Source organism: Quercus suber, unplaced genomic scaffold, assembly GCF_002906115.3.
Source record: "Quercus suber isolate HL8 unplaced genomic scaffold, Cork oak 2.0 scaffold_836, whole genome shotgun sequence".
Classification (NCBI taxonomy): domain Eukaryota; kingdom Viridiplantae; phylum Streptophyta; class Magnoliopsida; order Fagales; family Fagaceae; genus Quercus; species Quercus suber.
Window position 1 is genome coordinate 46992 of NW_027070266.1, and position 15607 is coordinate 62598.

Consider the following 15607-nt stretch of genomic DNA (forward strand, 5'->3'; position numbering starts at 1 on the left):
TGTAGTTTCACCATAGGTTTGGGTCCGAGGACCATGCAATACCTTGGTTCTGTCTACCACTTCAATTTTTCCTGTAAGTATCTAGTTTTACCATAGGTTTGGGTCCGAGGACCATGCAATACCTTGGTTCTGTCTAGTACCCAGATATAATGGTGTGTGTAGTTTTACCATAGGTTTGGGTCCGAGGACCATGCAATACCTTGGCTCTGTCTACCACTTCAATTTTGTGATTAGGGATTTGCCCTTAGATCGCTTTACTGGAGATGATTACTCTTTGCGTCAGATTAGGATCTTTACACGTGGCATTGATCTCATCTCTAACTCGAGGCCCCATCTTTTTCATTTATGAAGCGCCCTTTGTCTGTTCGTATTCCGCGCTTGAGGCTCCGGTGCACGAAACGCGCCTTCATTACTGTCCTTGTAAATTGACACGAGTCCAACCGTCCGTGGTCTCCTTGGAAATTGGCGATTTCATTACTGACCCCGCTGATAATGCCCTCCTCGAACTCTGCATGAATTAACTCTCACCAAACTTCCATCCCCTATATAAAGTAAGGGGACGGTTCCCCCACTACCCATGAACCTCTCAACACAAACAGAGCAAAATACTTTCCTGCAACTTTCCGCTCCCTTTTAACAACCCCGCCGGAATTGTCACCGGGTCTGATAAAAACCGGCATGGCCGCAGCCCCCACTGGGCTTTCGGTGCGGCGGAGCCTAGGCGTAACCCTGATGGTGCCCTTCGAGGTATCCCAGAGGGATGTTGTTAGAGAACCTAAGGTCCTTCCCCGGAGCACACCTCCGACGAGGAAGACGTGCGAATTCACCTCATGGGCGGTGCTCGAGTGTTGCCGTCTCCAACGGCCAACACTTGAGAGGAACGGAGAGAATCGAGGGAACATCATGGGGGAGGGTCCCCCGAGCCCCTGCGTCTGCTCCTCTCTTTGTTCCAGCTCTGCCCAGCCGAGGAGGGAGTGGTTGGGGGCCTGAGGGCATGATTGTCCTTCACCTCCTCCACCATGTGTCAAGCTCTCCCATTCTCTTGGTGCCAAATAAAAGCACGAGTTGACACTTCCTCCGGCCAGTTTTCCCTTGGGGCGGCTTCACCTGGGCCTCTGATTGTAGGAGTAGCTAGGAATAGCAGGTGGCTATTAGCTTGTAAATTTACTTGTAACACAGGCCTACCTGAGCCTCTGATTGTAATATGTAATTTTTCTACGTTTGAATTAATAATATCAAGATCTTTTGTTTTTCTCTTTCGTTTTGTTTTTTTTTTTTTTTTTTTTTTTTTTTTTTTTTTTTTTTTTTTTTTACAATAAATACTTAAAATTTAGAACTCTTATCTTATTCAATCTGCTGTAAAACAAATACTTAGAACTTGGAACGTTACCTTTTTCAATCTACCGTAAAACAAACACTTAAAACTTAGAACCTTATCTTATTCAATCTACTGTAAAACAAACACTTAGAACTTAGAACCTTATCTTATTCAATCTACTGTAAAACAAATACTTATAACTTGGAACGTTATCTTTTTCAATCTACCGTAAAACAAACACTTAGAACTTAGAACCTTATTTTATTCAATCTACTGTAAAACAAATACTTAGAACTTGGAACGTTTACCTGGTGCACCGGCCAGCACCCTAATCCTCCCCACAGACGGCGCCAATTGTAAGGACTCAATTTGAATTGAGTGTTGGGTTTTCAGCCCAACAAGCCCAAACAATACATTTATAGAGAGTGGGCTGACAGGCTTAGGTGCTAGCCGTTGATCACCATGCCCAAACTTATTTTTAAAAATGGCTAAGTGTTTTCTTACAAATGAGGGAATGCTCCTCGGCCTGTGGCCGAGGAGGCCTTTTTTTCCCCCTCCCTCTTTTTGGCTTTACTAGCTCTTCTTTTATAGTTTTTATCTTCCTATCTTTTGCTTCCATCTGTTGATTGTCTATTCGCCTTTTTTCTGGTCGTCCATCCCATCAGAGGCTTTATCGATACTCAAGTGGCTTACTCTGACCAACGTTATCCTGCCAAGGGGTTACCTCTCCATTAATGCGGTCAGGAGGGTTAGTTGAGTGCATTAAATGCGAGAGTGACAGCTTACTTTGGGGTTAGCCACTCCCTGAAATCACTCTTGTCAGGCCGAAGACAAGGTATCCTCGGCGTGGATTCATGAGAATAGGCTTCCCCCCTTCTCCTCAGAAATAGCTTGCGCTTCTCGGCATGGGCCTTGGGCCTGCTATATGATGGACCGAGGCTATCAGGCCTACGGACCCCACAGTAAACATTTTCCAAAAAAAATGTAGATAACACTCCTGAAATTATAGACACTTCATGTACAAAGTGTTCTGTTAGAGATATATATTAGACATATTAGCCCAATGTAATAGGCCCAAGTCCATTCCTGCTTGTACTAATAGTCTAAGGTTTAGTCGCCTATATATACTTATGTTAGGGTTCGTTGTAACACAGGTTTTGTACTACACTTTTATACAATAAAGATGTAGCCCTTAAGGGATTCCTCCGTGGATGTAGGCCGTCAAGGCTGAACCATGTAACTCTTGTGTTCTCAGTGTTCCTATTCTATACTTCATCTTCCGCATCCACTCTGGCATACACAACATGGTATAACACATTGCGTTTGATAATATTGTCCATTTAACATGGTATCAGAGCTAATATTTAACATGTTCATTAACAAATGTGTAATCCCTTACTTCACATGTGGGACTGTAATTGAAATCTCTTTTCTTTTCTTTTTTTAAGCTGTCCTTGGCTCCTTAACTTAGTTTTTCATCATTCTCCATCAATAATCACTAATTTCATCTCTGCGTAAAAGACAATGAATCAATTTGGGTAATTACGTTACTACCTAGCTACATGGAATTTCACCTTTTTTTGGGGAGTAATTAAAGGGAGTCTTGACTCTTAACTGAGTATAATGAATAGTGGGTTCGGTTCGGATGTCACTTTCAATTTATACAAGTCTATTACTATGAGTTCTTTTGTGTTTTGTTTTTTTTTTGTTTTTACATTCACTTTTAGATACTTAAGTTGATTAAGGATATATATATATATATAAAAGAAAGAATCATAACTAATGTGAAAATAAAAAGAGGCATCATAAGTGAGTTTTTTATCATTATAGATATGCATCAAAGATTAACATTAAATTCATATATCTTTGCACTAGTAATGGATGAACTGACTAAGTTAGATTCAAGAGAACGAGCATAAGTTATGTGATAGATTGATTGAACTGACAATGCTTCTAAGATTATATATTTTATCACATATTTTTTCATAACTTACATATATGTCAATTTATGATTGGTGTTTGGTGAAATTCATGCCATCAATAACCTCAAGTCAGTCTAATCTAGTCATCTAAATAGAGCAAAAGTATTCGTATGCAAGATTATTTTGGGACTATAATGACACTCTCATTAGTGGGTCAATCCAAGATGGCCTACAGCCGAGGTGCCCATCAAACTCACAAGTGATAATTTGTGCTTAGCATTATTTTGTTGATTGGAGTGAAATGTAATTGTCTTTATCCCTTCCATAATATTTAATAGTACTATTCTCATGGCTTTTCTTCCCCTTGACAAACGGTGTCTCTACCCATAAATAAATTAATTAGAATAGGTTGAAGGGCAATGAAGTGATGAACCAAAAGTGGTCCAATATATACCAACCCTTTCTTCGTGATCATCTTCCAACAACTTTACATTTAGCAAAAAAAAAAAAAAAAAAAATCTTCCAACAACATTACACTAAAATAAACGAAAGAACAAAATGATAGACCACCTAATCTCTTTTATATGTAAGCCCATGTGAAACTAAAAAAGTTCCAAGCAGACAAGCACTAATTGGCTGTTAAAGTAGAAATTTTATTCTATAATATTCCACTCCCAACTCTATACTAGTTTCTTAGTACTATTCGATTATAAAAAAAAAAAAAAAAAATGTTTCTTAGTACTATTCACTGAGTCCTTTACCTTACAAACTAAATAGCCAAGTACTACTCTTTCTCTACCATTTTTCCATTTTTCTTGTTTTTCAAACAATAAGCCAATACTTCAGCAATTTGGCTAAAACCAAAGTACTTATACTTATTAGTATTACTGAAAATTGTAAAATACTAAAACAAAACTAAAAACCCAGAAAAAAAAAAGTACTAGAGAGAGAAAAAGTTTGCCTCTCATATGATTTGGAGGGAAAAAAAAAATTCCCCAACCTACTAGGATTAATAAAATCATCTCTTACTTTTTAGTTTCATGATTTTTTTAACAAATAACGTGACTTTTTAAATAGTATATGTAGATTGTTTTATTAATCATTATGTAATAAATTGAAGAAAATTATTTTAAAATTGGTTTAAAAAAAAAATAATATAAATTAGTTTCGGACCTGCACGTGTCAAGCAGAGAGCATAAAGATGCAAACAGACCACATTTCACGGTCTGTAGTCTGCACTAAGCACTATGCAGTGCAGGCGAGAAACACGATTGTCGTTTCTGAGGTTTCTCTCTCTACTTTGATTATTTCTATTTCTAAAAGTCTATATATATTTTTCCAATATATTGGAGGCCAACGTGATTGTGAGTTGTGACATCTAATCTATTATATTCCACAGTACCACTTCCTTTTTTTTAAAGTTATCTCTATCTAACCCAATAATCATACTCACAAAACATAACGTTCAGAAATGATAAAAAGTCACATTCACATTTCTGACTCGCAGTGCGAGTTTTCTGCCAACTTGAGCATAAAAACAGAGCACTCTGTTTTCTTATCCTAAAAGAAAGGAAGGAAAGAACTTTGAGGTAATTCTGTGTGGCCATGGCAGCTCGCAGACTCTCCTCCTTGCTTTCTCGCTCTCTTGCTGCTTCTTCTTCATCTGGGTCTGCTTCTCTGCTTTCCTCTCTAGGTGATAATGATGATGAATGATGCCTTTTCTGTAATTTTGTTGCCTTTTTCTCTGTCTTTTTGGTTTCACTTGCTTTTTATGTTTCTTTACATGGCTGATGATTATAACATCTTTGTATCTTCATGACTTGTGTTTGGTGTCAAAATTTTTCTTATACTTATTTTCATTTGTATAGAAGATAGGTTAGAAAGCTAAAAACTTTATTGTGTGAGAGAAAACAAGATAAAATTTTTTTGAATCTGAATAATTCTTTTTTTGCTTTTTGAAAAGTCTTTTTCACTGTATAAGGACTGAGAAAAAGGAATTGTGTATAACTTTTGAGTAAGCCTGGCTTGGTTGGGGTTTTGACGATGAACAAGATCAATAAAGGCCTAGAGTCAACAAGTCATGGTTTTTGAGAGATGGGGTTCCTTCTTATTTGGAAAGTTTATCTAGAATGATAGAGGAAACTCATTTTCTATTTGGTGAATATAACAAGGGAACGTGAATTTGGTGCCTATTGGAAATAAACAGTTACCAAAATTCTACTCCACCACTACATGCAATATTTAAGCCTTTTCCCTAGTTTTTCATTTTTTTTTTTTCATTTTTTTTTTTTTAAGTTTTGATTCTTACATCTTTTACCAAACTTGTATGATGAAGTTATTTACAAAATTTGACTCTCAGGGAGAAGTTCTGGCTGTGGGAAAAGCATCCACAGGTTTAGCACAGCAGCAGCTGAGGAATTAATCATTCCACCTGTTCAGATAAATTACACTCAGAATCTGATTAATGGGCAATTTGTAGATGCTGTATCAGGTAATTGTTATTATTTTTCTTTGAAAAAGACTAATAGTTTACTTTCCTTCTTTGTTTTTTCATGGGGTACTTTTACTAATTGGTATTTTACAATATTTCTGTGACTGATGATTCCTGATGGAGCTAATCTTGGACATTCTATTGGTCGCAGGAAAAACATTTCCAACATATGACCCTCGTACTGGGGAAGTGATTGCTCATGTTGCTGAAGGTGATGCAGAAGATATCAACCTTGCTGTAGCCGCTGCCCGCAAGGCATTTGATGAGGGACCATGGCCAAGGATGACCGCTTATGTAAGAAGAATACGTCTCTGGTTTTGTTTTGCTATTCAATTAGTATGTGGGTGATTCCTAAATGTATACAAATTTTATGAAAACATTTGCAAACCATATATGGATTTCAGGAAAGATCAAGGATATTGTTGCGCTTTGCCGATTTGGTTGAGAAACACAATGATGAGCTTGCTGCTCTAGAGACATGGAACAATGGGAAGCCTTATGAACAGGCAGCCAAATCTGAATTACCACTGCTGATACGACTATTTCACTACTATGCTGGTCAGACTACTAAAGCTAATTCTATATTTTTGCTTTTATTTCAGAGTGCATTGTGTTTTATCTAATCATTTTTTTTATAAATTATTCAGGCTGGGCAGATAAAATCCATGGACTAACAGTTCCAGCTGATGGAGATTATCATGTGCAAACATTGCATGAACCAATTGGAGTTGCAGGACAAATCATTCCCTGGAACTTTCCTCTTGTCATGTTTGCTTGGAAAGTTGGGCCTGCTCTAGCATGTGGTAATACTATTGTCCTAAAGACAGCAGAGCAAACACCATTAACCGCACTCTTTGTAGCAAAGCTATTCCATGAGGTAGGCTTGTTGATTGTTTACACATTATTTTTCTTTGCTTTGTTTGCTCAAGAATGATCTTGTAATTTATTCTGCATCCTTTGTGACAGGCCGGTCTTCCTCCAGGTGTTCTAAATATAGTTTCTGGCTATGGTCCGACTGCTGGTGCAGCACTTGCCAGCCATATGGACGTGGATAAGGTATATGGGGATCACTATTATTCAGGCTACATAAATTTATAGCTGATGAATCAGTTATATAGAGAGCAACTTAACCTGTTCCTTAAAATCATTTTTCTATCCCTGCCAATATTCATTGAACTTTTACTGTTAGTCATAATAAAATTATATTTCACATTGCCACACAGAGTCTGAGTCTGTGAGGATTCTGGCCAGCATATAATTCGTATCACTTGTCATGGCCTTAAAACCACTGATCTGGGAAAACTTAACCTTTTTTTCTTTTGGACAATTGCACCACTTGTTTTGAGACTATTACCAATGCCTTTGCAGCTAGCTTTCACAGGATCAACTGATACTGGAAAGATTGTACTTGAATTGGCTGCAAGAAGCAATCTTAAGCCAGTAACACTAGAGCTAGGAGGGAAATCACCATTCATAGTATGTGAGGATGCTGATGTTGATAAGGCTGTGGAGCTTGCTCACTTTGCTCTATTCTTTAATCAGGTTTGTTCAAGTGGTTTTCCACAGCTGGATTTGTAAGATGTAGATGCTTTATTTGATAGATGAATGCAATATTGTCTCCAGGGGCAATGCTGCTGTGCTGGTTCTCGTACATATGTACATGAACGTGTACATGATGAGTTCATAGAGAAAGCAAAGGCACGTGCTGTGAGGCGTGTTGTTGGTGATCCCTTCAAGAAGGGTGTGGAACAAGGTCCTCAGGTACGTACATGAGGATGAAATGGTTGTCACATTCTTATTAATTCCAAAAATTCTGGTTTATCTATCTTTGGCTGTCCTTGGCAGTTTAAATTATACCTCTAGTAAATTTCTCCAGTTCCTGATTCAGAGTTTGACGTGGGAATAATACCAATGGCTTTCAATAATACAGCAGCCTTCTCTATTTTGTTTTGGCTCAATGGGATTGTGAATATAACAAAACCTAAGGACTTTTTAATTCAACTGAACATAAAAATCCATGGGAGTAATACATTTTTCAAAGGTGTTGAGACTATGTTCTATTTCATCTTAGTCATGTAATGTCTAACAAATCAAGTGATGCTGTTTCTGGACCTTATGAAAATCCCAGATTGACTCAGAGCAATTTGAGAAAGTCCTTAGATACATAAGATCTGGAATCAAAAGCAATGCCACCCTTGAATGTGGAGGTGACAGATTTGGCTCCAAAGGCTACTTCATTCAGCCCACTGTCTTCTCAAATGTTCAGGTACTAATAATTCCTCTCCAATAATTTCTCTATATGCATGAAATACCAAATGATGTAACATGAATTTGATATTTTCGTCAATCAGGATGATATGTTGATAGCACAGGATGAGATCTTTGGCCCAGTGCAATCTATCTTCAAATTCAAGTGAGTCTTAAACTTCCTGCAGTCTGCTAAAATTGTCACGAACACTTACATCTTTTCCATATTCTAAGTTGTTGCTATGGAAGAAACATATGTCCTACCTGCAATGTTATTTGGTCAACAGTAAAAAAAAAAAAAAAGAACAAACAAAGGGCTACATTTAAAACACCATGAAAAAGAAAACTGAAAACTGGTCTCTTTATGTACATGCCAGCAAAAAAGAATAATGTACTTACTTGTGTTCATAGTTAAAAGTCTCCTCCAAATTTTGTACTCTCTACCAGGGATCTTGATGAAGTAATAAGAAGGGCGAATGCAACACGCTATGGTCTAGCTGCAGGAGTTTTTACTAAAAACTTGGACACTGCCAACACCTTGACCCGAGCTCTAAGAGCTGGAACTGTATGGGTTAATTGCTTCGATGTGTTCGATGCGGCGATTCCTTTTGGTGGGTACAAGATGAGCGGTATAGGCAGGGAGAAGGGAATCTACAGCCTTAATAACTACTTGCAAGTCAAGGCTGTTATTACTCCTTTGAAGAAGGCGGCATGGTTGTAAGTGTCTTAGTTCCGCCTTATTGTAATAATCTCATTTATCCTAAATAAAGGAGAGCATACACAGGCCGGCTTGTAAAAATGCGAAGAAAGTATCAATTTCCCCTAGAAATCTTGCTTGTTTGTACTTGACTGCCCCAATGTTGCTGTTGCATCTTTGTCAAATCCTGGTGTTCAGTTGCCTTGAGTTGCTGCTTGACATTTTGAGTGGTGATGATGATGATGATGTTATTTTGTGCTATCTTTCTCATGTGAATGGTGTTGCACCTCTTTCTACCGAGTGTGAAATTTATCATGTGGTTTATCTTTAACCTGACTGCAGTTATGGCTAACATTTTCTGAAGCAAATGCCATTGACTCATTGATGTCAGGCTTAAGACATTTGTTAATCTTGCTGTCCAGTAAAAATAGTACACAAGGGTTGTTTACAGTTCAAAATGGAAAATAAAGTACGCCTTGTTGGTGCAGGATCTCTCCATTTTACTTAAAATTGAGAAAGTGCATTTCAAGGTTAAGATTTTATTTCTTAGATCTTATTATGTATAGAATTTCACGAACTCCCAAGAAGTGACTGAGTTGAATTTCCAACGGTGGAAAAACAAAGAAAGTATAATTTTCCTCTTCCCCTCATCCTCCCCAACCAAAAGTTCATGCGAACACATCATAATATTGAAGTCTCTAGTTTTTGTTTATAAGCTTGGTCCATAATACTTAATTAATAAATATATAAATTTATGAACACATCATAAGTACTATATTTCTATGCAAGGATTTTAGTATAAATAAAATAACCATAAAAAAGAGAAAATAATATGTTAAAATCTAAAAACTTAAAGTTATATAAAGGGCCTGTTTGAATTAGCTGTTTCAAAATGCGCGTTTTAAAAACTAGCATTTTTAAAACGTGCATTTTGAAAACTCCATTTTAAAAACCACAGATAAGTATTTGGTAAAAATATGAAAATATGCGTTTTCTATTTTTAAAGTCATATTAAGCGTTTGGATAAATTGTTTTAAAAATAGTTATTTTGAGTGTAAATTTCAAAAAATGACTTAACTATTTTTTGAAGGTTATATTGTCATTTTTCGAGTGATCAGTGTTATTTTATTATTGAAAATATGTAATTAAGCTTAAATATTACATTAATAATGACAACAATAATAATGTTTTCGTTGTTGAAATTCATGGAGAGAAGTTTATCAAATTTAAAATATTAAAAATAACTCATCAAGAAAAAAGATATTAAACTAATTAGGAAAATAATAATATTAAAATGTTAATTGCCAACAATATCAATACTAGACAATTCATTATAATAATAATAAAAAGTTCTTATCCAAAAAATTAAAAACCAAAACACCAAAACATAAATAATAAAAATATTTTTTACAACCCGCAAATAGATCGAGCTATTTTGACACGAACAAATTTCATCTCTCATCTTGTATATTTTCAATGTTTGCCTGTTTGCTGGTACCTTCTCCACTACTATTGCTTCTTGGTCTGTCCAAGCCATGTTCATCTCAATTGAATCCCTCATCTTCCCTAATAAAATTATGCAAAACACAATTAGCATTTATAATGTTTCTTTGGTGCTTAATATCATAAGGTGGAATTTGCTTCAAAATTTTCCATTTATTCTTCCGCACTCCAAAAGTTCGCTCAATTGCACTTCTAAGTGATGAGTGAACATAATTAAACCTCTCTTCTATGTGATTCCCTTGACTAGCTCATTGAAAATTTGAAAAATGATACCTCTGTCCCTTATAAGGTGGCAAATATCATTTCCTTAAGGGGTATCCAGCATCAACTAAATAATATTTTCCTAGTAAAAGAAAAAAAATGTAAGATGTACATAAATAATATCATTCATACATATTTAATACATAAAAATTTTATATACCTGGTGGTGGTTTTGGAAAGTTGATAGATTGTTGACGGATAGCATCTAAGAAAATACGTGTATCATATGTTGCACCCTCCCATCCAGCCATAAAAATGTGAAAAGTAAATTAAAATCGCATGCTACCATCACATTAAAAGATGTCACACCCTTTCTATTATAATATGAAGTTTTCTTGTCGTCTCCAACAACTTGGATATGTGTACCGTCAATGACACCAATGTAGTCCTAAAATAAAATATAAAATTTAGATACTTAGAAAATAATCCTAACAAATATTAGAAACAAATTAGAATATATGAAATGAATACCTGAAAGTGTGGCATGTACAAGTGTATGTCTTGGAACTACACTAAATGTAGGGTCAGAAGGCTTGAGGATATCCATTGACATTATGTTAAGGTGTTTTACAACTCTATGAAAATGTCTATGTATAGTCTCACCAAAATGTTGAAATCTTTCTTGAACCATCCTTTAACTAGCTCCTTGTCCGAGTGTTATTAAACATATACCTACTGACTCGTCAAGCCTAATATGCCTTGTGTGCTGAAGCCCATATGTATGTTGTAAAACATTACACAATTGAAGGAAAACATGTGGCTTCATTCTAAACATTTCGTAACATTTTGTTTCATTACCCGTCAAACAATCCATCAACCATGTAGCCAGTTTGTTTAGAATCTCTACAAGGTTGTTTATCAACATATTTCATATAATATGTCACTGCAACATGACATCCAGCAACAGCAAGATCATATAATTCCTCATCATCATATTCATCGTTGTCCACATCATAAGAATGATCTTCATCACTATTATCAATATAATCATTATAATCCATAGGAATATCACCTAAAATACTATAGCAATAAATTAAATAAATGACAATAAAGAAAATAAGTAAACATTTAAATGATAGGTGCTATAGTGTGACAGTGTGGTTATTTATAGATATTTGTAAAGGAATGCATGAGTGAATATTTGTAGATATTTGTAAATAGGCATTGTGACAATTGTAGGCTTGATATTTGTAGCTATTTGTAAGAGTGTGCATAGGTGGTTCATATATTGCTGCAAGGGCGTGTGTGTAGGTGTGACAGCTGTGTGTGTAAGGGTGTGCAAGGGAGTGTGTGTGTGTGTGTGCACAGGTGGTCCGTATATTGTTGGACTGGACTGTACTGCAGAATGAATTGTATTGCTATTGACATGACAAAAACTTTTGCTTTTTTGTTATTACGCCTAAACAAACGGGCTCAAAATATGAAAAAGTAACAAACAATCATTAAGGCTTTTTACCTTATTTGCTTACATACAATTTTTTTAGAGACTCACTTTTTCATCCCTTTTATAAACCCATAATTTGACTACTATATTAGACATCATGACTAACTAGCAAGCTTCAAATTGCAATGATTTTCTCTCCATATTTTCCACATTGAAAGGCAGGCCCATTATGTTAAACTTGGAGATATGGATCTACAAGAGCTAGAGATGTGCTATTAACTGAGCCCTGTGTGACCTTTCCTTTATGTGGTTGTGGTTGTGGTTGTTGGCATTCAGATTCAGTATTCACCCCGAGTGAATTTATAAAGAAATCAAGGCGACAAGCTTGTTAAAACAAGAATGGGATTCAATGTACAAATCAATGGCCTAGACAAAACCCCAGCTCATATCCAGTCAGAGAACATGGAAGGGTGTTGCTGATGCACCCGACGCTCTCATATAGGACCTTGTCAGAGAGAGAGAGAGAGAGAGAGAGAGAGAGAGACACTGATTACTTAGTCTATGTCAAGATAATTGTACCATCCTCACGACTCATGAGTGAGTGTGGTGCAGCAGTGTGAAACTCTCCATAAGACCCATCATTTCGAACTAAGTACCAAGAAGTCTTTTAGTTCGAGTAAACATGCAAGTCGGTGAGTACATATAGAACCTTGTATTATCCATATATAATTGTTGATAATTGTACTATCAATAAGTACACACACAATTTTTCCCTAAAAAAAAATTGCACAAATAATTTAGCACCTATTTAGTTGGCAAATTATTAATGGTAAATAACAAAATAATGTTAGTAGTAAGCCTAAAAATCAGTAAAAACTTGTCAACTAAACTGTTATGGAAAAAGTTCTAAATATTGTTGTGTATCATTGCTCCTGTACTATACTAGAAGCCCTTGAAGTTTTGGTATTTTTGTTATAGTAAGATTGTATTGAAACTAGAAAAGGAGAAGCAAAAAAGAGAGATAGAGTATTAGGGTTACATGATTTGATTTAACGATCTATATCCACAAAGAAAGCCTTTAACACATAGTTATTAAACCCAACCAGGCCCAACAGGTCAAACTAGTAACCCATTGAATTGGTACTTAAGTCGATATGGTTGTTTAATAGGACTACTTACGCAATTGAATCGGTAACACCTGATAAAACCTAGAGGGTTTTTTGTGACTTGTGCAACCTAGACAAGTTGTTTCTAAACAAGACATAATGAAAATAGAAATTTTATAATGAGATTGATTTTACGTTGGACTTTTTAATAAAGATATATAGAGCTTCAAGTTTTAGCTTAGATCATAATCCATGGGATTTGAGTACAGCTAGTGAGATATGTAATATGAATAGAATGAGACTTTAAATTATCAGATATACTTCTGTTCCTAGACTTTTAAAACATTTAATGTTATAGGATTTTATTTAGTAAAGAATTAACTGTCATTCTATGACATCCTATTAATTTATGTTTTCTAGTGTTGTTGCTTTTGGAATCTTGATTTTGAATTATATAGGTGGCTAGTTTTTAAGATTTAATTTTAATTAGTTATTTACTTATTTCCATTTTTCAATTTGCATATTTATTTTATTAGTTCTCAAACTTATTTTTTTAATTTTTTTTATCTTTTATTTTCTCTTGTGGTTCAACCAATAATCTAATGACCCAGCTCCTAGATCGGGTTAAAATCTGATCCAAGTTTAATAACTATGCCTTGATATATGACTACATTTTTTTTTTTTAATATAAGCTCAGGTGTATTTACAATGAACCCTAATATGGTATATATAAAGACTATTGAGGCTAAAGTTAGGTGTACATGAGCTTACAAAATAATTGGGCCTCTTGGCCATTACATATTGTGGGGGGTGAAAACCCAGAGCTACTTAATGGGTTCAGGACACCCTGTTAAGGACTATTATACTTCTGAGGAGCAATAGGTGGTTGGGACGGCCCATCTGAAGGCAGGAAGCCCAGAAGCAAAGGGGGAGTACCGTCCGAAGAGGTCACTACTGGTCCGAGGATGTCCTACTCCTCAGCCACAAATAGCCTTGATCAAACAAACGTGTGGAAGGTCTGAATAATCTTCATAACAATCCCAATGATAAAGATAAGATCTGGGTGGATCCAGAGATGATCAGAACTAAAAAATATCTAAAGGAAAAACTGCTACCACCGTATTTAATGCACTGTAACATCTTTTCTGGCCGCATTTATGTGGAGAAGACCCCTGAACAGTATAACCTCGGCTACCGCCACTTACAAAGAATTAAAGTAGACACATGTCGTGACATGCACTTGAGTAGATACGCAGATGAAGAACAGGTGGACGATGGAGATGATAGGAGAGGATACTATATAAAAAAGAGGGGTCCCTGATAATGGGGGACGGAAGGGAGAGAGAAAAAGGAAGAGAAAAACTTTACTGTAACTCTAAATGTTGTAATCACTGTTCACTTAATAAAACATCTCTTCGGACATACATTCATGGAGTCGTTCAAGCATTAGTTCATGTTATCATCACTGCAAGTAACCTAGCCAACCATTGTTTACTTCATAATCAGCCTAGCTCTTTCGCCCACTCTTTACAAATTTATTGTCTTGGGTTCGCTGGGCTTTCAACCCATATCTTTTGGGCTTGGGCTACAAAAACGGACCCTACACACATAATTAACTAAATAACCCAATATCTATAACAGTTAAAATAGTAAGACAATGATTAAGTTCTTACTTCTTTTTTTGATTCAATTGAGTTCTGACCTTAACTGGTATGGTTCTTGGCTTTTTACATGCCAACCAGAGCAATGATTGGAAGCTCCTCTCACGGTAAGTGGCTAAAAATCATTTGGATGCACTTAATATATTTACATTTCTTTTTAAGATAGATAGATAATAGGAGAGAAGAAATGAGATTTAAACTATAGACACGACACACTATAAAAGATTCCATTACTACTAGATTATCAGTTGAAGTTAGTGGCGGCGCCATGTTGGGTTCAGGGTGTTCCCGGGAACACCCTAACCTAAAAAAAAAAATTATAAAAAAATTAACAAAGCAAGCCCCCCCCCCAAAAAAAAAAAAAAAGATTAGCTCGATACAATTTGAGTTATAATGCAAAATTTTTGAGTAGGGTATATATATATATATATATATATATATTTAAAATCAATTTAAAATTAAAGTTTTGTACTTATGTTTTATTATCATTTACTGATTTACTTTTCAATTCATAAAATGATTAATCGACTTAAAACAAGAATAATAGAATCTAGTTTATCATAGCCACTACTGTGACTTCAATTAGTAGTAGAATTACCCAACACAACCAACTGATCTAAAGAAAGACTTTAAGTCTTTAACACATAAGTCGATAAATTAACACCAACTACACCGATATCAATTTATATAGAAGGGAAAAATCTATTGCACATAGTGTGTTTTACACACTGCAAAAATACATTGAAAACATGACGTTAAGTTACGTTTTCAAAGTTGAAAGCATTAGTATATTGAACAGTGTGTATTGCACACATTATGTGTAATAAATATAGCTCTATATAGAAAGTTTAATGTAATGATCTAGTTTCTCAGCAAAAGAAAAAAATTTCATGATCTAGTTGTAAAATTTAAAAAGTAAAAGAGTTTTAATTTGTGAGAGAGAGAGAGAGAGAGAGAGAGTTTATGAAGCCTGGAATCTCTCAGTAGATCATAGATTCATAGTGTAACGAATTAATT

The 15607-nt window shown here is 35.4% G+C and overlaps 1 protein-coding gene and 1 long non-coding RNA gene across 2 annotated transcripts; one reads left to right on the forward strand and one right to left on the reverse strand.

Annotated features, from left to right (window-relative positions):
• Window positions 1–4686: 4686 nt before the first annotated feature.
• LOC112020173 (aldehyde dehydrogenase family 2 member B4, mitochondrial) lies at window positions 4687–8945 on the forward strand. The gene is made up of 11 exons (XM_024052729.2): window positions 4687–4933; window positions 5600–5731; window positions 5883–6025; window positions 6136–6289; window positions 6379–6608; window positions 6698–6787; window positions 7100–7273; window positions 7355–7492; window positions 7860–7997; window positions 8083–8144; window positions 8426–8945. The coding sequence occupies exons 1-11, from the start codon at window positions 4846–4848 to the stop codon at window positions 8697–8699; spliced, it is 1623 nt and encodes a 540-aa protein (XP_023908497.1). The 5' UTR covers window positions 4687–4845; the 3' UTR covers window positions 8700–8945.
• A 993-nt stretch (window positions 8946–9938) lies between these two features.
• On the reverse strand, window positions 9939–14944 carry LOC112020160 (uncharacterized). Its single transcript, XR_010626687.1, has 3 exons — window positions 10911–14944; window positions 10600–10827; window positions 9939–10521 (listed from the first exon to the last, which is right to left on the reverse strand). It is a non-coding gene; the product is annotated as an uncharacterized LOC112020160 (long non-coding RNA).
• Between the last annotated feature and the right edge of the window lie 663 nt (window positions 14945–15607).

Bases quoted from the DNA above. Each gene is read 5' to 3' on its own strand.
- LOC112020173 (XM_024052729.2), top strand. From the start codon at position 4,846: ATGGCAGCTCGCAGACTCTCCTCCTTGCTTTCTCGCTCTCTTGCTGCT. The intron at 4,934-5,599 runs GTGATAATGATG...TTTGACTCTCAG, and splicing joins TTCTCTGCTTTCCTCTCTAG to GGAGAAGTTCTGGCTGTGGG. The intron at 6,026-6,135 runs GTAAGAAGAATA...TATGGATTTCAG, and splicing joins GGCCAAGGATGACCGCTTAT to GAAAGATCAAGGATATTGTT.